The sequence below is a fragment of the Eublepharis macularius genome, chromosome 5, assembly GCF_028583425.1.
Source record: "Eublepharis macularius isolate TG4126 chromosome 5, MPM_Emac_v1.0, whole genome shotgun sequence".
Lineage (NCBI taxonomy): Eukaryota > Metazoa > Chordata > Lepidosauria > Squamata > Eublepharidae > Eublepharis > Eublepharis macularius.
In genome coordinates, this window is record NC_072794.1 from 87967786 (window position 1) to 87990774 (window position 22989).

General features: G+C 38.6%; 1 protein-coding gene across 1 annotated transcript in view; it reads left to right on the forward strand.

The window, feature by feature from the left end:
• Positions 1-868: 868 nt before the first annotated feature.
• The window catches only part of FAF1 (Fas associated factor 1), a 403775-nt gene continuing 381654 nt past the window's right edge, over positions 869-22989 (forward strand). Inside the window, exons 1-2 of the mRNA XM_054980952.1 lie at positions 869-1181; positions 20921-20989. Of these exons, the coding sequence (XP_054836927.1) occupies positions 1137-1181; positions 20921-20989 (114 nt within the window). The 5' untranslated portion in view covers positions 869-1136. The remainder of the gene's footprint in view (positions 1182-20920; positions 20990-22989) is intronic.

A 22989-nucleotide genomic window follows, 5' to 3' on the forward strand; every position in this document is an offset into this window, starting at 1 on the left:
GCTGCTGCCCCTTTAACTATGGCAGATCTATAGAAATTCAATTGGAAACGCTCCCTACCTCTCTATGGGGAGGGGGGGGATGACCTATGGAATTATTGTTCATAGGAAGCTAGTTATGGGAACTCCTCTAGAAAATATGGGGACCCTCCCTGACATTTTGCAGTTAATAAGCTATTCTCGGATCTATTCCAAAAATAAGAACCAGAAAGCTCTTCACACGGTAATAAACACTACACATGAGTGGAAATAACACCACCTGTGTTTCCAAAAGGCATCGATCCTAGGTACACTCACTTGTTAGTAACTCCGACAGAATTAGTCAAGCCAATGCGTGTTTACTCAGTTATACGGAATTGTAGCAGTTACTTACTTCCGATAAACATGAACAGGGTTGGGTTGTTCGCCCAGATTCTTCGTAGTGCAGAAGCCCCCCTGTCTAGGAATACCCTATAACACAGAGGCATTAGGCCGTGAAGCATTTAGCAAGTAAGCGTTATGAGAGCGATACAAAACCCTGCTACAATCCCTTCTCTTCGTTTCAGCAGTGCCTCGACCAGCCTCATTTCTTCGCTGAAACCATTTACTTGGCTCCTCCATAGCCCCTTCCCTTACAAGAAAGAAAACCTCCCCGCAGCTAATCTTTATTTTTTCTGCACCATTTCAGGCCACTTTGCTTGATGCAGCGAAAAGGCACTACAGATCAATTCGCTTTACAACCAGTCCCAACCAGCAATAGCTTCGCAGTCTTCGTTCTCACACGCACTTGACAGGAGAACTAGTCACGTGGCGGCCGGAAAGCGTCTCTTTGCGACCTCAATGACAGGCAAAATGTGCGACAGCCGCTTGCAAAGCAGGGAGGAAGCAGTCTTAGAGCCTCCTTTCCTTTTTTAAGGAAGGGCTGCCTGCTGCCTTGTACCGTTCAGATCCCAGTCCCCTTCTCCGTCGCTGGACAGCAATTTGTTGGAGAAAGGGTGTTTCTAGGAAGCGACTCTGAGGAATTGGTTGAGTTTGGAGCTTTAGATGAGATCTTAGCCTCTTTTTTCTTTCTTCCCCCCAACCCCCTTGAGCCCAGTTCTTGCCAGCAGCAACCTCCAGGTGCACAGTTCAGACAGGAGGAGGGGACGCTACCGGCTGCAATGGCGTCCAACATGGATAGAGAAATGATACTGGCTGACTTTCAGGTAAATTTCAACCCCCACCCCACCCCACCCCCATGTTCAACTCATTATCAGCTTTCCCCCCTTCCCCTTCCCCTTTTTTTCTGGCTCTTGTGCTTTTGAGGGAAGACTGAAGTCCTGGAATTGTGAACACTGTTCTAAAAGAGCAGTAGAATTAAAAATAATATCGAAACTGCTTTCAGTTGCATCGAGTCTTCAGTTATCCAGGTGGCACAAATAATAAAAAGCTGCTTCACTTCTAAGTAAGGCATTTTAATGATCTTAGTTCTTTAGAAAGAAAAATATTTTCAGACAAAGGTGTATGGATGTTTGTTCTTTTAGATTTTTATCCTTTATGTTCTTGGTTCATTCTGACCAACTATATAAGCTTTTAAATAATAAATAGATAACTATAGATGAAAATAACTATAGATGAAAATAAGATGCTGTCATTGCCAATATTCCGATGGACAATAATTGTTTCAAACTATGATATAAGAGGGAATAAATTAAAAGAAAGAGGGAAACATATGGTGTAAGAAACCTCCACCAATGCCTTTTGAACTGAAATTGATTTTAAAATGTTTTATTTTTGATCCCAGAATGCATCTCTGTTCCCCAGTGAAAATGATACTGGGTATTTCAATATGATTCTGAGTTCACCTGTTGAGTGCATTACTTTGTGGTGTTTTGATATTATTTTTCCAAAATATCAGTTCAAGTAAGGCAGTTTCTTATCGGAGGCTGTTTGCCAACATTAGCCTGTTCTGTCTCTCTGATAAAATCCAAACTCTAAATATGAGTATCATTGTATATATTTTTAAATCTACAATTAAAAAAATAAGTGTGAGTGTAAGGCCTGTATCATGTTTTTGTCTGTGAAGATATCTTCTATCATATTACATTTTAATTGCTGTGTAAAATACTGTCTGACTGAGAAACAGGGAAAATATAATAATGAAAGTCAGTGTCCCCTAGTATTGCACTTACACATGTGTATCAGTCTCGATTATTTTTCAGGAAAAAATGATCATTACAATTCTGAGGCTTTTATCAATATTTCAATTCATATGTTACTGTGCTTAAATTTAAATTGATTTATGCATATCAGGTTAAAATCCAGTTTCTAAGAATGTGTTGTGATACTGTTTTAAATGTTTGTTTTGTTGTGTATGAGTATATATGATTTCACAAAAACAATTCTTTCATTAAAAAATAGCTATGTTGAGCAACCTGTTGCATTGAAAACATAAAAGGTATTTTCATTTTACCAGATATAAGATTGACTTTAGTTCCAAATACACTTAATAGTACTGTAGTAATCAGTTTATCTCTGAAGGGTGGATGAAGCCCATCACACAGAAATAAATGTAAGGCTGCAATCTGTAGCACATTTACTAACATGCAAATTCCATTGAACTTCAGAGCAAACATGCATAGCACTGGACTGGATGTTTCATTGAAATGGATTAGGATCAAGAGCCACCATGTGATGGTCAGATATGTGCTTGAAATTTGAATAAAACCTCCATGGAAATAATTTTTTATATTATTATCTGTTTATATATGAAAAAACATCTTCATATACCCACAGAAAACTTATTCATGAGTAGCAGTAATAATACAGCATATGACATTTAGCTTCAGCAAAGAGGCCATGGCAAAATCACACTTCATAGGGGCTAAAATTTGATAATTATGTTGAAAAATCTTCAGTCTCTCTCTAATATTCTAATGTTCTAGTTGAGTAGGGGCCTTTGGGTCTGGTTCTGGTTGGACCTAAACTTTTGATTGAATTGCTGATTTTGAGGTGAGTTTTTCATAAGAATGTATTTAAAAATTTGTTTATCCAGAACGTTTTACTTAAAAACGTTTAAAGCTCTGGATAAATGTGCTGACAAGCAAAGCAACAGATGCCTTATAAATATACAGAAAGACCTATCTGTATTATTGAAACTGTGGTCCCCCCCAATCATGGATATTGTGTTTTGGATCAGAATTGGGAAGCAATTTATCCAAGCACTGCTGGAAGTTTATGGTACCTGTCTTTTAAATGCATGTAGTGTTATTTTGAGTTGTATCTTGCTAATCCTCAGAACTCATTCCAGTAGATCATTCCCTTTTTTATAGATAATGAAGCTAAACTTCCTTCAAGGTCATCCACATATATGTAGAAGAAAGTGACACTGATTTCAAAGTACATATACAGTATGTAGGATTGTAGCCTTATTGAATAAATTACTGGTGAGAGCTGAATCCAGATCTCAGTGTGTTCATGGCTGCAGGAAGATGTAATCTGACTGTATGTTTTGATGTATATTCAAATTGCCATGTTTGTACCAGCTTTAAGACTCGAGTAAGGTCCTTCTATTTGTTTTGGTTTTACACCTTCTAGTATTACCATGTGGTGGGTTGCCATGTGGGAATCCTGAGATGTTTGTTCCTCTTGCTAACTGAACAAGGAATGTGCTGAGTTAAAGCATTGTGGCTTGTATAGCATTCCTTTGCAAAACACGCTCACAAAGCAAAACACATTGTCAGTATTCCTGTTTTATGCCTTTGTATAAATTGCTGTTTGGTTGTATTTGATCAACACGGGCTATTTTGTTAGCCCCTGCTCCAGCTCTGTATGAGTTTGATGTTTTAATTTTTTAATAAGAATATCAAACCAATATGTAAAATCCTCTAATATACTTAACATAAAGTTATGAATCCTACTTTCCCAGCATTGATTGATATGGGAAAAACTAGACATCTTGGTAAAAAATTTTTTTTCCTTTACAGATTATCAGTAAAATGATTTTAATTACATTATGAGATTGCTTCTTTCAGAATGCTTCTAGAAAAAGAAACTGTTTTTCAGATTCTCCTTGATAATCATAACATTTAGGTCTATATATGATCTCCAAACCTCAACAATATAATCTAGCATTTTGTTTTCCAAAATATTTTAACTTGAAGTTTTTACTGTTTGCAAATGAGAGAAGAATACAGGCTTAAGTACTTTTGACACCTTAGCAGCTCCATCTTCAATATTAAGGCTATACTCTTATGAACCCTTACGTGAGAGTTCTTGAGAGTAATTAGAGTAAGCCCAATTAAATTTAGGGGTTCTCTGTATATCTGCAAATGTTTGCTCAGTAAGACTATTATTTAAAACTTATCTGTGCTGCCTTTCCACCAACATAGGATCCTGAAAGCAGTGATCATCAAAACATTTAAAACATTAAAGCAGCCTTTAAAAGTAGATACATATAAAATATTTAAACAATTCCATTAACACATACAGACATACAAACACCCATAACAACATAACTATTCGAGTCCTGCTGGATCTGAATAAAAGTTTATCAAGATCAGTGAACAACAGAATTTTTTTGGGAAGTCTATAAGAAAAACATGAAGGTAACTATCCTCTCCTGCTCTTGTCCCCCACCACACTCCCTTTGAACATGGAGATTCCATTTTGCTTTCAAGATGAATAACCATAGATGGATCTGTAAAAAAGTCAAGGCCCTTTTGAAAGCCTTCTAAGCCAGTGGCCATCACCGCATCCTGTGGCAATGAAATACATTTGTTAAGCATTGGGTGAAGAATACTTTGTTTACTGCCCATCAGTTTAATATGGTATCCCAATTCCAAACTGTAATAGTATTGGAGAGGGAGAAAAAGTTATTGCTCCACTTTTTCTGTACTACTTTTAATTGTACAAATATCTCCCCTTAATTTTCTTTTGCAACTAAAAAGCCTCCTTTTAAAAGCATTTTCTTGTAGGGAAGGTGCTCTAATTTCTCTGTCACTTACATTGCCTTTTTGTATCAGGTGCTTATTTATAGCTATTTGTGAAGGAGGGAGGCTGCAGGAGTCAAACATGGACCTTGTGCCACCACTGGCCAGGCTGAGTTTAAAACAGCTGGGGGTGAGGTTAAGCAGTGGGGCAGCCTCCCTTCAAAGAGGTGGGCCCAGCTGGAGCAAAGGAAGGAAGGGCTACAAGGAAAAGAAGCTGCCAAGAGTGGACCAGGGGAAGCCTTATTTGCAGGCAGCTTGCTCAAGGAAGGAGAGGAGACAGCTCCCAAGGAAGAAAGAAGCTCTGGGACTGGAGGCAAAGGGGACCAGGCATCAGAGAATAGTTCCAGGTAGAGCCTCTCCCTATGTGAGGCAGGGCCAACATACAGGCTCCCAAACTAGAGAAGGGAATGATAACTCAAAAGGATAGTACTGCTTGTGTATAAATGAGAATAAATAAAAGGTTCATGGCAGCTGATGATTAGCAAGGCCAAAAGGGGGGGAACACTGTCTGATGGGTGCTCTTTCCCCCAAGGAGCCATTGAGCAAAAGCGTGACACTGCTGTTTGGAAAAAAAATTAAAGCAACTTCATAAATAGACTGTATAATACATATGGCAATCATTGCCGTGCATTTTGACTTTTGAAAATAACATTTAAATTTGGTATATCAGTATTTCCCATCAGTCTTCCATTCATCACTCCCACCCTTTGGGCTTTGAGATGCCTGGAAAGTTACATGCTGTAACTCTTGGGTCTTTTGACTTTGCAGATAGAATGTGCACATTACAGTCAAGTTTCCCATGCTTTTAAAAAAGGAACTAACTATAATCTTTTCGAAGGCAAACATTAAGTACTTAAATACCATTGATTTAATTTTTTTTAGATTAGCTTGAAGCATGTGTTGAAATCTCCATTGAAATTAATGAGATTTGAAAATGTTTGTGTGGTTAGAATACTCACCCCCAGCTTTGTTTTTGAAGATGGAGAACCAGAAGAATTCTTACTGATTAATTTATCTCAATAGTTGGCAGGTTTGTTAGTTTAGTAGAAGGAGGTAGGATCTGGGTCAGCTTTCTTACAACTTACAGGTCTGATAGGATTTGGTCTTTTTAGTTGAAATGCAATTTTTTCCTGTATTTTTGAGAGCAGACTATACTTTCTTTAGGCCCCATAGTCACATGTATAGTGCCCCATCCACACATGTACAGTTCCCCTAGTTGGGTCCATTTTGCCTTTTCCTGCCTGTGTGGCCCGTGTTGGTGGTTGCTTGTATGTTGACTGAGGCATGTGCCAAAGCTTATGACTTGTGGAATTCAGACAGCAGAATGGAATGAGCACTGATGTAATCACTTCATTGCAAGCTACATCCAGTTTGGATTTGTGATAGCACAAGATCATCTTATGCTTAACATTACATCTGTTTCTGCTTAACATTACAAGGTACAAGTATCTTGTAATTATTCCTCTAGGTTGAAAGTTAGCTCCGCCACCCCACCTCACATTTTCTGTCATCTCAGTTTCCCTTCTGTCCCGTTCCCTCCACTAAAGGTGGCTTACAGACAGTTACAAATCAATATAAACAATTTTTTTTAAAAAAAGTAGTATAAAGTATAAAAGTCCTGTTAAAAACAAAAGAGCCATAACCAACACAGCGCATGTGAGTAAGCAAGTGTGTTTGTAGTTGGTGCTAAAAATGAGCACATTTGGTTTCAGCTGAATACTTATGGGGTGGGTACTCAATAATTGAGGTACTGCCACAAACAGCCATGTCTTTTAGGGACACGCAAAATATTTCAGAATGGGGTAGGGCTTCAGATTGATGATTGCAGTAATTGGGCATGTTTATAGGAGAGTAGACAGGGCTTAAAATACCTTATCCCAGGACTATGTAGGGCTTTAAAAGGCACAGCCAGCCTTTTGAACTGAGGCTGAAAGCAATTCAGTAGCCAACAGAAATCTTCTAGCATAGGTGAAATATATGCTCTGTAATTTATACCAAGTAGTAATCTTACTTTTGTTTTTTGAACTTTGTGAAGCTTCTAACTGACTTCAAAGGCAGCCTCACATAGATGGCACTGCAGCAGTCTAGCTTGATTAGGCTAGAGCATAGATAAATTTGGCCAGTCACTTTTCTCACAGAAGGGCCACAGCTGGCACATCAGTTAAAGCTGGCCAAAGGACATGCCACAAAGCCTCTAAACTGCACACCTGTGCACAATAGGAATGCAGTCTCTCCTAAAACAGGCTGAACCTTCATTTCCTGATCTGATATAGAAACAACCAACAATAACTCTTTCTTGTCTGGACTGAACTTCAGTTTACTGGCATTTATTCAGTCACTTATCAAGAACACCAACTGCTTCACTTGACGATGTTGAAACAGAAAAATAGAATTGCATATCAGCTTACTGATGATGCTTGACTAAATTTCCAAATGACTTGCCTCAGTAATTTAATGCTGATTTGAATAGAATGGACGATAGAATAGAGCCTTGGGGAACCCCATTTTATAAATATGATTGGTCTGAGCCTCTGTTCCCCAGTACCATTTTCTGGTTCCTCTCAAGAACATTATTAATAGAGTGCACTGCCTCCAGTACCCTTTTTATCAACCTGCTCAGAATGATGTGGTCAATAGTGTCAAAAGCTGGTTGTTGTGGATTTTCCGGGCTGTATAGCCATGGTCTTAGTATTGTAGTTCCTGACGTTTCACCAGCAGCTGTGACTGGCATTTTCAGAGGTGTAGTACCAAAAGACAGAGATCTTAGTGTCACTGTGACACTAAGATCTCTGTCTTTTGGTACTACACCTCTGAAGATGCCAGTCACAGCTGCTGGTGAAACGTCAGGAACTACAATGCCAAGACCACGGCTATACAGCTTGGAAAATCCACAACAACCATCATTCTCCGGCCGTGAAAGCCTTCAACAATACAGTGTCAAAAGCAGGAGGGGGGAGTTCATGACTATCTTGTTCAAGGTGATCAGACCACTAAGCAAGTCTTGTGAAAGGGTTTTGTAATTAGTTGACAGTTCATAATAATAGTATATAGCTTTCAAAACTGGTATGAAACATTGTGTGTGTTATGTGCCATCAAGCTGCTTCTGACTTACGTCAACCCTGTGTATCAATGACCTCCAAAATGTCCTACAATTACAGCCTTGACAGTTCTGGTCACTGGATCTCAAAAGGCCCCTTAAAAAACCGAGACAGGAAGAAAACCTAATTTGGCTTCCATTGATGCTTTACTTAGTCCATGAAATTAATTTCCAGAGATTAATATAAGGACTGCCATATTTTTACTTTGTGAGAAAAGTGATCTATGGTATTTTACAACCTATGATACATCATGATAAAACTAATTTCTTTCCCAATAGATTCCAGTTGCAGCTGATATTTTTCCCCCTTTTGACTTTCACAATCATATGGGGTGATTGTGAGCCCCCTCTGGGAATTCAAAATGCACATTATTTTTGTGTCTCTCACATCTTTCTGAATACCTGAATCCTGCCCAAATCCATCAACAAATATATGGGCGGGGGCCCCGGTGGCATAGGAAAATGTCTGCAGCACTATAGCTGCATTGCTTTGTGTCTCCCTAGTTCTATCTTACCTGTCAAGTCATTCCAAGATGATCTCTCCAGATTGGGTGAGTGGACAACAATGTGACAGGTTCAGTGTAGGTAAGTGTAAGGAGATGTGTAACGAGCTTTTGCCTGTGTTTGAAACTAAGCTTTTACTAGCTAAAAGAAAGATGTATCTTTTCTTTTGGAAAGCTTTTAGCAATTAGTTCTTAGACCTGTTAAATTGATAAGTTCTTTGAACCACGTGTTTATTAGTACATTTATTTATATAGGGTTTAATATTGCTTTGCAACTTTTTATTAAACACACAGACACCTATCTAGAGTTTATTTCACTTTACTGAAAATACACTTTAGTTTTTTAATGAAGCAAGTAATTAAAATATAAATGGTTATTAATATAAATTTTATAAAAATAGAACACAGAAAGGTAATAAGAAAGGTAATAAGAAATAAGTTTGCTAACATTTCTTAATAAATTCCAAGTTTAACATAATTAAAGTTTCTATGAAATGCATAGGTAAAAATAAGTTCTCACCTAAATTCTTTTAAGAGATTTCTTTCATTAGAGCTTTGTCATTTTATCTGAGTTTGCAATTTTATAAGTTATCATATACAAATATTTAAGGTCTATTCACATGACAGCACAAACAAATGATAATTGGTTTGATGCTTCACTGAATATTCATAGTTTCTATTGTATAACCTTCCAATTAGTAAAAAATTACGTTATACTCAAACTTACAAAACAAAACTATAAATCTCTGAGAAGTGTCAGAAAAAGTTAAGTTGAGAGATCACCATTGGTTGAATCTCTGATAGAGGGACATTAATCTCGATAGAGTCCACTATTTTAATTAACTGTCAAAAGATTAAAGCACACCTGTTAGAATTACCTAACACATACAAAAAAGACGGTTCATGCAAAGTCTGAAAATTCATCTAGAATACAAGTGCTTGGCCTAGTATTGCTCAGTATTGATTATTGTCATGTGCTTTTATCTATATTGGTGCAACAGATGCACACTGGAGCAAAAAAATCTTAACTTGGAAGGCATGCTGATACAGTCTAAACTGGTAGAAACTGAGATAGAAAGAGATCTTGGGGTTGTACTGGATAATGATGAAAACATTGATTTGGTAAGTGGCAATGGTAAAAAAAGGCAAGCTCCATAGCGGAGATTATTTGGAAAGCAACTGAAAATAAAATGGCCAACAATGTAAAACCCCTATAGAGATCTATAGAGTGGCCTTATTTGGAATGCTATGTACTGTTCTTGTCACTGTATCTCAGAAGATACTGCAGAGATGGAAAAAAGCTCAGACGAGCGCAGTTAAGATGACTGGAGCACCTTACTGCCAAGAAAAGTCTAATGAGTCTGGACACTTGCAGTTTAGATTTAAAAATGATTAAGAAGGGATGTGATAGAAATTTACATAATTATGCAAGGGATAGAGAAAGTAGGTAGAGAAAACTGTTTTATGGAGGATAGGTCCATCAGTAGCTACTAATCTTGGTGACTGAGGGAGCCTACATATTTAGAGGCAGCAAATCTGTAAATACCCCTGCTAGGAGGAAACATAAGGAGACGGTCTTGCCCCCTAAGTCCTCCAGGACAGTTGTTTGTCCACTAAGTGAAACAGGATGATGGATTTGATGGACATTGAGCTCTTCTTATGTTCCCATCACAGCTCCACAACTTTTCCTGCCTGGCACACTTAGATGAAGGCAGCCATGTTAAGAGCGAATATACTTCTGAAAACCAGGTGCTGGCAATAGACATGGGAAAGGGATTCCTTCATTCCCTTCTTGCAAGCTTCCCAGAGGTATTTTTCTGGCTGCTCTTGGAATGGTGAACTAGTTGGAATCAATTAACTTGCTCTTGGCCATAAACTGAGTATGAGCCATAGGTAGAATTGATAAAGAGTCCCCTAATACAAAATCTAATAACTTCTCCTTTGCTGCAGTGCCATGGTATGCTTAGTTGTTAGTTACTTGCTCTTGTAAATTCCATACTTGCACAAATGAAAGGCAATTTAGAAATACCACTTAACAAGGATTATACAAATTTAAGGAGGACAGCTCTATCAATATTTATTTAGAAAATGTGCGTCCCATCATTCTGCCCCCACAAGAGCCACCAAGACTGCTGACAAAACATACATCATAAAACCACAATTTAACCACCACTCCTCATTAAAACAATTAAAACCCGAGCTAAAATACATGAAAACTTTGGTTGAGAAGGAGGGATTACTGAGGGAACACCAAATAACAAAAAGTCTTCACCTGCTGGCATAAGATGGGAACAGATGAATATCCCTGGGGAGAGAGTTCCAGAATTTTGGTGCCCCTACTGCAAAGGCCCTCTTCTGGGTTGCCACCTGCCTAATCTCAGAAAGTGGGGGCACCTAAAGGAGGGCCTCTGAAGATAACCGTAGTGGTCAGGTGGGTTCATAAGAGAATGGGTATGTTGGTCCCAAACGATATAGGGCTTTAAAGGTCAACACCAATACCTTGAATTGTGCCCAGAAACAGATTAGCAGCCAAAGACTGGACTGATATGGAAATATCAATAGCATTAATCATAATGTAACTTCCATATGCAATGCTGAATGCTAGGGACAAATAAAGGACATGCCGTTTACCTTTATGCCCCAGATGTGTCAGGCTGGTCACTTTTGAAAACAATACTGGGGTAGGTAGGCCTTGGTCTGACCCAGCAAGAATCTTTTCATGCAACACTAAACCTAATTGTCTCTCCTTAATCCCATATATACTGAAATGAATTGTTCCGTTTACAGATTACTTTGTTTTCCAGATTGTCCTCTCAACTCTGTCCTAAAAATTAACCTACTCAATGCATTTCTCACTAGATCCCCCCTCCCCCATTTAATTTCTCCAGCTGTCCTCTGTCAAAGAAAAAACACATGCTTGGGCATTACTTTTTACCCTCTCCCTTGCCTTTTCATCTTCAGTGCAGCCCAATGTTATGGCAATCAGCATTCATAATCCGGTACTTGTCACTGTGCTGCCCCACCACTACACAACAACCATGTAGGCACTAGTGCAGGGCTCTGACTTCTCACACTGGGGCTGAAGGCTGCTAACATCTTTTGTGCTACATTCCAGTGCTTCTGCTCTGCTCCTGCCCTATACTTTGAGGAAAACAAAATATCTATTACTTTTATTTTGGTCTCATCTGTGTGCAGTAAGCTAAGAGTATAATGTGTTTCTTTAGTGTCTTTGCACATTGCTTTTTACAGAATCTTTTGCCCTTTTAAAAGATAATGATGTGACAAATACACTCTGCATGCCTATGCTAGCAACCTCTTGGCCGTTTTTACACTACTTACCTTGCCTCGGAACGACCCGAAACATCGTGCAAAAAATGTGGAAGATCAAGTTTTCTTGCGCGATGTCGTGCAAATCTCGTGCGAGAAAACGTGAGCTTCCGCGTTTTTTGCGCAATGTTTCAGGTCGTTCCAAGGCAAGGTAAGTAGTGTGAAAACGGCCCTTGTGGGGATATATGAATCAGTCCTCTTAGAAGCTGTTTTTTTAAAATTAGTGATTAAGAGGAGAATGACTGTGGTGGAGTCTCCTGTGGTACATTTTTATCCCACTTTTTCTCCAAGGAACCCTGTGCAGCATACATGGTCCTCCCTTCCCCATAGTATCCTTATAACAACCCTGTGAGGTGTAGATTAAGTTAAGACAGTGTGAGTGGCCCACAGTCACCCAGCAAGCTGGGTGGTAATTTCAACCTGAGTCTCATAGATCATGATCCAGTGCTCTCCACTGATTCATGTTTTGAGTTTTGGTAAAGATAATTTATCTTGGAGGACTAATCCAGCTGTCCAAAGTTGTTTCTTACCGAGTCCCTAAACTGAAGCCCCAGCATGCTGGCAAGACTCTTGGAAAAGTGAGGCCTTCTATCTGTATGCTCCCTTTGCCCATCATGGCTGATGACATACAGCGGAAGGAGAGTGGTTGGGTGAGAGTTAATGCCTCTTTGAGAGTAGGGCTGGTTCTGGCTTATTTGAAAGAAGAGATTGTGAGACTACCTCTAAAGAATTCCCTAGGCCCTAGTGATTTGTCTGTTGACTAGTTATCAGTCTCCTCTCTTTGGCAAGGTAATCAAGCAGATGGTGACTATTTAGCTCCAGACATTCTTGGATGACGTAGTTTATTTAGACCCATTTTATTCTGTCTTTTGACCTGCTTACAGTACTGCAAGTGCTTTTGATGCCAATGGTCTTAGAACAGGGTTCCTGGAGATTTGGGGAGGGCAGTGAGGTATAATGCCATAAAGTCCATCCTCCAAAACAGCTGTTTTCTTCAGAGAAACTGATCTCTATAGTTAGGAGATCTGTTGTATTTGTGGGAGATCTTAAGGCCTTGCTTGGAAACTGGCTACTGTATCTTAGAGTGGTGTAACTTCTTAGGATTGCACTTTCACTCTGATGTATGTTTTTTGCTAGAAGATACACAAGGGAGAGTATAACACTGTTGGTTCTTCTTTAGCTTTTTTTCAGATGGGGTATAATAAGCTGAGGCAGAACCAGATAAAACACTGGTGCTACTGGTGGGGTGGTTCAGCTGACCACTGAGGTGGTATTCAACTTGTTCTGGGTGAGGTTGCTCTTTTTCCAGAAAACATGTTTGTAGCTTGGGGATGCTTATTTATCCTTTAGATATGCAGTAGCATTTGTGGAACAGAGGGCCTTTCCCTGGCTCAATTAGTAAGCCTATTGCATTTGTGCCTTTCCCTGGAAAACAGTGATCATGTTATAGTTACCCATGCTCTAATGCATTCCTGCTTGACTGCTGTAATGTGTGATACCTGGGGATTCTTTTGGGAAGCGTTTGAAAAAATAAACTGGTTCTGGCTAGATTGTTTACCACAATCTGCTTATTATGTCATTAAAAATCTTCTCTAGCTCCCAGTATGTTTCTGGGTGCAATTCAAAGTGTGGATAATTATTTTTAAAGTTCTAAATTGTCTGGAACCAGGGTATATGGAGAGATATACAGCAGAGTTCAGCATCTGAGGTCCTTCTCCAGGCACCTCTGCTTGCTAGAGGTATACATGAAGAATTCTTTAAATTAAACAACTGGTTTGAATAAATTTTTACAGTGCAATCCCAAGTAGAGTTTCTCCAGTCTAAACTCATTGAAATCAATGGGCTTAGACTGAAGTAACTCTTTTTAGGATTGCACTGTTAGAGTCCCCTGAATAACAGACACACAAATTCAAAGCAATTTTGCTTCTTTATAAAATATTTCCCCCTTGCTATTACAAAGGGTATATACATATGGACAGCATCATTTCAGCGTGGCCCATTTTTCCTGGCTTCTGTTTCATTTTACTTTCTAATGGAAAAGTTGTAGTTGGTAGTTATTAGAATTCTATGCCAAAGAGCAGTATAAGTGCCATGTATAAACTGCACCCTTAAATATGGTTTGATGAAGATCTTTTTATTTATTTAAATCATTTTTGTGTTGCCTTTCCAGCCAAATAGAATCCCCAAGGCAGCAAAAATCAAAATGTTAAAACATTTCAACATTAAATATTTAAGCCACTAAAACACCATTTAAAAATATTACACATTTAAACAATTCAGTAAAAACATATAAACACACATAACAACACAACTAGGGAGGATGATCACTAACAGTTAATGGGAGATACGCAAAAAAGAACAAAAGAGTCTTCACTTGCTGGCGAATGACAGTGATAAAGGGGGACAGATGAATTTCCCTGAGGAGGAAATTCCAAAGTTTTGTCACCATGACTGAGGAGGCCTTTTCTCAAATTTCAACTAGTCTAGTCTCAGATGGCAGGGACACCCAAAGCAGGGCCTTCAAAGATGACTGGAATGGATGGGTAGGTTCATATGGGAGTGGATAGGTAGGTTCATATAGTCCTTTGGGTATGCTGGCCTGGAGCTATGTAGGACTTTAAAAGTCAATACTAGCACTGTTAATTGAGCCTGGAAAAAATTGGGAGCCAGTGAAGATGGAATGAGAATGGAGTGATATGGTCCCAATGACTTACTCTAATCAACATTCTGGCTGCAGTATTCTGTACCAATTGTAGCTTATGGACAGTCTTCAAGGGCAGCGCCAGGTACAGCATGTTGTAGTAATCTAATCAAGATGTTGCCAGGGCATGTTCCATAATGGCAAGATCTTTCCTGCCCAGGAAGGGCAGCAGCTGAAAGGAACCCCTCACCAGCACTACCACATGTTTATCCAATAGGAGCAGGTTTGCCAACTGGGATGGGAAATTCCTGAAGATTTGGAGGCAGAGCCTAGGGAAGGCAGTGTTTAGGGAGGGGAGAGACCTCAGTGGGGTATAAAGCCATAGAGTCCACCCTCCAAAGCAGCCATTTTCTCTAGAGGAACTAATCTCTGGAAACTGGAGATCAGTTGTAATTCTGGGAGATCTCTAATCCCCACCTCGAGGTTGGCAACTCTAAACAGGATGCTGGGGTCCCACCATGATCATTGATGATCAATGAAGGGTAACTAGGGCTGGCATCTTCTGGTTGCGAAATTCTTGGAGATTTTGGGTGTAGAGTCTGAGGAGAGAGGGATTTGGGGAGAGACCTCAAGAAGGTATAATGCCATAGAGTCCACCCTCCAAAGCAACCATTTTCTCCCGGAGAACTGATCTCCATGACCTGGAGATCAGTTATAATTCTGGTGTTACTGGAATTGGTCTCCTTATGAGTAAGAGAATTTGTGGGGGGGAATTAGCAAGCAAGGAAGACAGCTATACGAGAGGCAGGGATCTTTCACCAATTTCTACGGGGTCCCTTCCTTTAGAACAAATGAGGCTGGTGCTTAACATCAAACAACTTTTTATTAAAGAACAAAACACACACACACACACACACACATACACACACACACACACACAGAGTCCTAGGAAGCTTAGCCAGAAGTTGGGAATAGAGAGAGGGAGCAAATATATCTACCTGTCCAATGAGCAGGGAAGTCCACGGAGGGAGAGCTTCAAACATCCAGTGTTCTCAGCCAAGGGAACAAGAGGCTTAGGGTAAACCTCAAGGGAACAGTGCTTTGGATCCGATAAGCATGCACAATTTGAATGAGGCCAGGGCTCTACCTTTATAGGTAAAATATGCCCTGAGGTGGCCCACCTAGCCATTAGAACAAAGGCACCAATGGTCAGTTCTGGGTTTGACAAAAGGTTTGATTACCTTGATCGGCAGCTGCCGGGTGTGTAAAAGTAAATGCAAAACATCTTCTAGCGCTGCACAAAAGGGATAGTTTGTTAGTGAATTCCACCGGAGCTAAGTTTTTTAAAAAAATAATATTTATTGTTTTTTTAGGTATACGTTTCAAATAGTAAGGAAAAGGGTTTCACAAATTATAAAGGGGGGGGAAGTACAGTAAATCAAAGTAACAAGAATACATGGAGAAACACAGGGGGGAAGTTCTATACGTTGCTCTGCTTACAATAGCATCTAATATATGCTTCAATCTTCTTAATAAGTACATTATAATACTTATAATAAAATATATAGTTCCTTATACCTCTTACATAGTAACAAAGTTCATCATTGTTGTTCACATTTGTTATCTTTTGAGTTATAAAGTACTTTCTACCGTCTAGCCATTTCCTCTATCTCTCTTGATCTTTATAATCTTTGTTTGGGGGGATACATCAATAACCAATGGGTCTGTCTTAAGAAATGTAGGTGTCTATGTAATATGGAATAATATATATATATATGAACTAATATTATCTATTCTCTATATAAGCCTTTAAAAAATTGTCTAGAGCTTAGTATAATTTCTCTTTTTACTGCCTAGATTTTATTTTTTCTCAACATTTACTTAAGGTAGTCTTACACCTTTTACCTCAATTTATTTAAACACATAATAGCATCTGTCTAATCTATTTTCTTTTAATTTCTTTCTTTTTATCATTTCATCCCAAGCATATCACACAGAATATTATGTTCTTACATTTTTCCAACATATACTAATAGTATCATTTTTCTATACCAAAAGTATGTAATTTTTACAATTAATTTTCTAAGTTTTTATAACTTCCCAGATCTTCAATTATCCATTATCATCATTCCAGCTAAGCTTGTTGTTTACAAACTGGATGCCTTAACAATATTTTCTATACCCAAAGGGTAAAGTTCTTGTAATTAATTTCCTAAGTTTTTTTTAACTTCCCGTTTTATACTATTTCACAGGCATATATCTGATAATTTCTAGGTCTTGATCTTCAGATATCTGTCATCATCATTTCAGTTAATTTATTGTTTACAGAGATGGGTGCCATAACTGTATTTGTGTATCTAATAGTTTTTAAATCTTGATCTTCAAATATCCGTCATCATTGTTCCAGCTAACTTGTTGTTTACAGGAATGGGTGCCTTACTTGTGTTTTCTTCTTTTTTCCCCAGTATGTTTTCAGTTTAATTTTCAGTTTTTTTTCTTTGGTAGTTGAAGATTGTAGTTAAGTTATTCGAATCCTTGAGCCAATATTGGTTGATGTAATTTGAAGTAACTTGCAATTGAGGTATGAGGTCTAGCCGAGTATCTTGCCATTTACCTTTATTCACGTCATCCCAGAGTTCCTTTGTCCTCTTCTTTATCTCTCTTCTTTGCTTTCCAGGTCCTTTATTCCATATAAATTTTTGCTGAGGGGCTTTCATTTCATGTCTTTGTATATCAGTTTCCAGTTTCACATCTACTGCCTCTTGAATTTCCCTGAATTGCAGTTGCTTATTGTTCATTATGTCTTTTGTCTCCATCATTTCCATTTTCAAATTAATAACTTGGTTTAAAACTTTTTCCAAAGTGCTGTTTATCTGTCTCATAGCTGAGCATATAGTCCACTTCAGAGACTTTTCCATTTCCATTGTCAGTCCTTCTCCAACAGGTGGCAGTGGATGACCAAAAAGCGAAGTTCACCATAGAATTGGCAAAAATCCCAAAGGTTACTTTCAGACGAGCTGCAGTGGCGTACACAGTTTTTCAATATATGGGGGAGGCAGGAATCTGGATTCTTTCCAAAACAAATGGGCAGCAAGGATTTTTCTCTTTTCTTTTGTTCCCCCTTCCAGTAACTTTTAAAACTATATTTAAAGCTCACAACTCCAATAAGTCTAAGATGTTAATTTCACTCCCTCTCCTCCATCAACCTTTGCAAATTCAGTACGTAGCACCACTGGAATAGCAGAAATAGATAGGTGCACACAGACAAGAAGAGCCACAATGTCTTAAATCATATGTACCAGCAATTTTCAATTAGTTGTTATCTTGCAAAGTATTCCATCTTATCAAATTATTTCCATACTTAACTTTATCTCTGACACCTCTAAACGAAGGAATCTTTTAGTTAACGATACAAAATCCCCAGCGTCGTCTTTTTCTAATCAGTAAGGTTAGAGTGTCTACTACTTAAGCCATAGAGTCAGTTTCCAAAACAATTCAGGACTAATTGGAGAAATTCACATTTACACAAAGGTGGTTATCTAAAGCAGTTGTAAACAGAAAGTTGTTGCAATTTGAAGTAGAAAAGCTTAGACCGGAGGCTAGAAGCTGATTACCAAAATGGTTCCGTGTCATCTTGAGCGAAAGGATTTTGTTTTGGAGCGACTGTTCTCGGCTGCATCCAAGAATTTCTCTCCAAATAGCATCCCAGGCTTAGGGGTCTTCTCCAAATTCCCCTGTAGGAGTCCAAAAGCCTCTGGACCCCCCGCCCCAGACAGATTATGTCTTGAAGAATTCTCCCCAGACACAACTGACTCTCACTGCTGCCATTCCGGAAGTCCACCGGAGCTAAGTTGATGGATTTAGGTGGGGACTGTACTTTCCTAGGAACGACTGTATATACTTATGAATGTCATTTGATTAGCTCCTCAGTCATGGACAAGAGATCTCATCATGGCAGAAAGGAAAGGAATGTGTTAAGTGGGGATGACTCTGCAAGACCTTTGTTGCACTGGCTTGCTTTGGGGCTGGAGGGACTGCAAATCCAATCACCTCTTAATCACTCTGCATTCCTGTGCGGCATTCCATTCATACCGTGTTCTCCCAGGCAGGATTCAGCAACTGTTGGAGGTCCTCTGGTGGCAATACAGCTGCCATTTTAAATCCAGAGGCCTGGTGATTTTTAATATCACAAGCAGCCATGTTAAAATGGCTATTAAAATGGCGGAGGCCGGGCTGACTGCTTGCACTGGGAGATCTCCAGCCACTACTTGGAGGCTGGCAACCCCAAGGGCAATGAAGAGTAATGTACATCTGTTTCTTTAATATTCAGTAAACAGAGTGTTAGGTATTTTGCTGAGGAAATATAACTTGCTGTTGGAGGAAACTTTCTAACTATAGTGCAAAAGGAGCAGGTGGTGGTAGGAAAATGCAATGGAAGGCTTTGTTTACTGCTAATACTGTTAAATGTAATGTTTTTTCTCCTCGTGCTCCTTTATGAGATAAAGATAGTAGCCTGCATCTCGTATTGTATGTGGGCTCTGTCAATGCACTTAACTAGAAAGAGTAATTTTGGAAAAGTTATTCTATAATTTGGAACAAACGTAATCTTATGAGTTCTTGGCCTCCCTTCTCTAGGGGAGCCTGCCTTTCTATAGGGGAGTTAAACAGACTTCCAGCCTTCTTAGTAGGTTGGTTTTGGAACAGAATGTTTAGATTTTGCTTTCTGCTTTTTTATTTCCATTATAGACTACTTTTCTTTGAACCTGCAAGACTACAACTAGCTACAGTATGGACAATCACAGTTCACCCATTCCTTGTACACTAGCTTTAATGGCTCTTAGAAGTAAAATATCTGGTAGGTGGAATTGAGAATGGCTTGATGCAAGGGACAGAATGCTGAGTTTTGTTGTGTACGTGGTGAAGAGCCTCGGAGGGTTATTCTCTCAGATTACAGATCTTTCTTTGCCTGTCACTTCTTGTTGACAGAATGGAATTTATACCAACTCAATTTTGTGATTATTTCAGATTATTAATCTTTAAAATGTTTACTACTGTATATACAGAAATATTTTACCATTAAAACATGTATGATAGCTGAGACTGTGCACAAATATCCTTTTTTAAAATCAAGAGTTTTTGCCATTGAGCTCTTTGGTAGTGAAGGGTAATAGAGGAAATACATTCAGCTCCCCAAACTTAACAGCTACTTGATGCTATTGCTAATTTTTTTATGTAGGCAATGCACAAGGATCTCCAGCATTGGGAAGGGGAGGGTACTGTGCATGTCACACTGGTTCCTTCTCCAGCAAGGAACACTTTTGCAGACACTGTCTTCTGTCTGTGAGTGCACCTGTAGTTGTATCTTTTAAAACATTTTCTGTATAAGGAAAAGGAATGGGAAAACGAGTATGATGATATTGTCACACAACAATGTAACTGCTCAAATGCAGAATGTTTGAGTCTATCCTTTTTGTTTTAAAACATACTCCCTTTCCAGCTGAGGCATTCAAGGTGGTGTCCACAAATATGGGTATTTTGCTGGTATACTTGTCATGGAGCTGGGATTGGCCATAGCTCATTGTTAATTTTACATTTGCTGCTGAAATCAATCATTGGTTAAAAGGCTATTTTTTTCAGCCTAAGAAACTGTACAGTGAGAACCACTGTATAAATGCTTAATAATCATACCAGGCCAACCTAGTTAATATTGATGGTTGTTGTCTGTTTTCCGGGCTGTATTGCCGTGGTCTTGGCATTGTAGTTCCTGACGTTTCGCCAGCAGCTGTGGCTGGCATCTTCAGAGGTGTAGCACCAAAAGACAGAGATCTCTCAGTGTCACAGTGTGGAAAAGATGTTGGCAGGTCATTTATATCTACTCAGGAGGGGTGGGGTTGAGCTGAGTCATCCTGTAAGAGTTTCCCAGGGTGTGGAATGCTAATGGCGGAGGCTTCACTGTATCCTGAGGAGGTTCTTTTGCATATGGATTGGTGCTTGATGTGCTAATCTTCTCTGCAAAACTTCAACAGGAAAGAAGAAATCTTAAGAATGAACAGAACATGGTTTCCAGTTCTGAAAAACACCAGGCTAACAAAACACTCTATACCCGACAATAGCCCTGCAGAGAAGATTAGCACATCAAGCACCAATCAGTAAAATTCAGTAAAATCTTTTGGAACCAATCGACTCATGTCTAATTGCAAGAGATAGTCTGGATTGCAACTTTTAATAAGCCACAGTCTGACAAAATTTAGGAATGGGAATTTTTGTCTTCAGCTGTCATTAAACCACTCTAGATTAAAAGGGGCTTTGATATTGCTGAATATGGCTACATCCTATTTAATTCCCCCTCCCAAATAGTATTTATTGATACACATCTTTAACTGACTCATGTTTTCTTCATTTTTAGGCATGTACTGGTATAGAAAATATTGATGAAGCAATCACCCTACTTGAACAAAATAACTGGGATTTAGTGGTAAGTGTTTTATTTTTAATATTAAAATAGAAAAATATTAAGGATGTGCTGGGAAAAGTTAATGTTACCAATCAGGAATGTGAATGGTAATATCTCTTCCATTGTTTACACGCTGTGATGTGATTTTGATTGAAGGGAAGGTTTAGGTTGAGATGTTAAAATCCTACAGCAAAAAAATTGCTGAACCCACAGTGAAACTCATTGAGTGTACTGTAGCATCCATTTGAGGAACCACTTCATATATGGACCTCCTGCCTTTTAAGAATTGATTCTGGAGATTGCCATGAGCAGTTATGAGAAAGGAGTTCTAGAACTGGGACACCTCTACAGAGAATATCCAGTGGATTGTCTGGAAGGTGAGGGCACCTACAGCAGGGCCTCAGATGAGAACCTTAATTGCTTGGCTGACTTATATGAGAGCAACCATTCTTTTACCTTTGCTACCTCAAGAATTGTGGAGTCAGGGATTTAATTTTCAATTTTGTAAATTAATACTGAATTTGTGTAAGTAATGTTATTGTGTATTTCTTACAGGGGGGTACAATTTATTGTGGGATTGTTTAATGTTAAGATAAGATGGAAATATGTGCACCTTGTTTTTGTAACATTAAGTTTTAGAAATGCTTTTATCTTAAATTTGAATTAGCATATTTAATAATTCCAATATGTTTATCTGTTCAGTTGGTGGTACTTTTGTGTTTTCTTTATTTATTTGTTTAGAAAATGACTGTTGCCTCTCCAGAGAACTGCCTGAGATGGCTAAGAAGGTTAAAAACAACATGACAATAAAATCATAAAGACAATTGCATAAAATTTATCAGTATTTAAAAACAGCAAAGTACTAAGAACCTGCCATTGGCATAAAAACAATATTCAGCAGCATAAAATAATATTGATGAAACAGCCCTAGATACAAACCATAAGAGCATCTGCTGAAGAATATGGTGCCTTCAGTTAAAAGCCTAGTTGAAAAGACATGTTTGGCCTGGTTCCTAATAATACTGTAAGCACTAAGTGAGCCTCAAGGAAAGGCATTCTAAAAGTGAGGTGATGCCACTGAAGAAGCTGCCTCTGGTTGCCACCTTCTTCCTCCTTGTAGGCAAGAGCACGGAGAGCAGGGTTTGGAAAGATCTTAACTGGAGTGCTAGTCAACATTGGAAAAGGACTGTGCAACTTAAACACCTTTTTCTACTTTGCCTTGCAGTTGGCCAATAACTGGATATTGCTATAAGTTTTGCTTTGTGCTTTATGAGTTGGAGTATTTTCAAAGGAAAAGGGTCTTGCCATGTTTAGAAATGATGAAGTCTTCTCTCCCCATCTAGGTATCCCAGTTTGCTGAGGTTAACAGAAGCTGCACTATTGCTTGATGCTTAAAATAGTGTGGTAGCTGGTAAAAATTCAATAAACTTGACAACTTTTAAAATTGACCTTCTACTGTTGAAATTTTGCAGGTTGCTGCTTTTTCATTTCTGGTACCATGAGGAAAAAATTTTCAGGAAAAAACAGATTCTTATAATTTTTCAAAAAGCAGCTGATCAATCAAAATATGCATGTGGGACTTCAACAGGGTACTGTTAATATGAGGATCATGTTTTATATGGTCTGCCATATTTATTTATCTGTGATAGAAAAGCAGTTAATGTAAAATCTTAATCTGCTCATTTACCAGGATTGTCCTTTCACTGCAGAAACTCTGCAAGTGGTTATGATTATCTTAATTTTAAACATTCCGTCAAAAATGTGAACTTAGCTGTTTGCTGAAATGTCTGCCTTACTGCTATATTTAACTTCTTTATCCCTTCTGCTGGCAGTGGTTCAAAGCAACTGTGTATTTGCAGTAAAGCCAGTGGTTTCGCACACCTGTAAAATGTGATGGTTTGCAGCTCTTCTTGTATGTTGGTTCTAAGGATCAGCAGACAAAAACTGCTCTGTGTGCTGTTTTTACAGTACCTTGGTTTCATAATTTTAATAATTTTATGGATAACCTAATAATAATATTC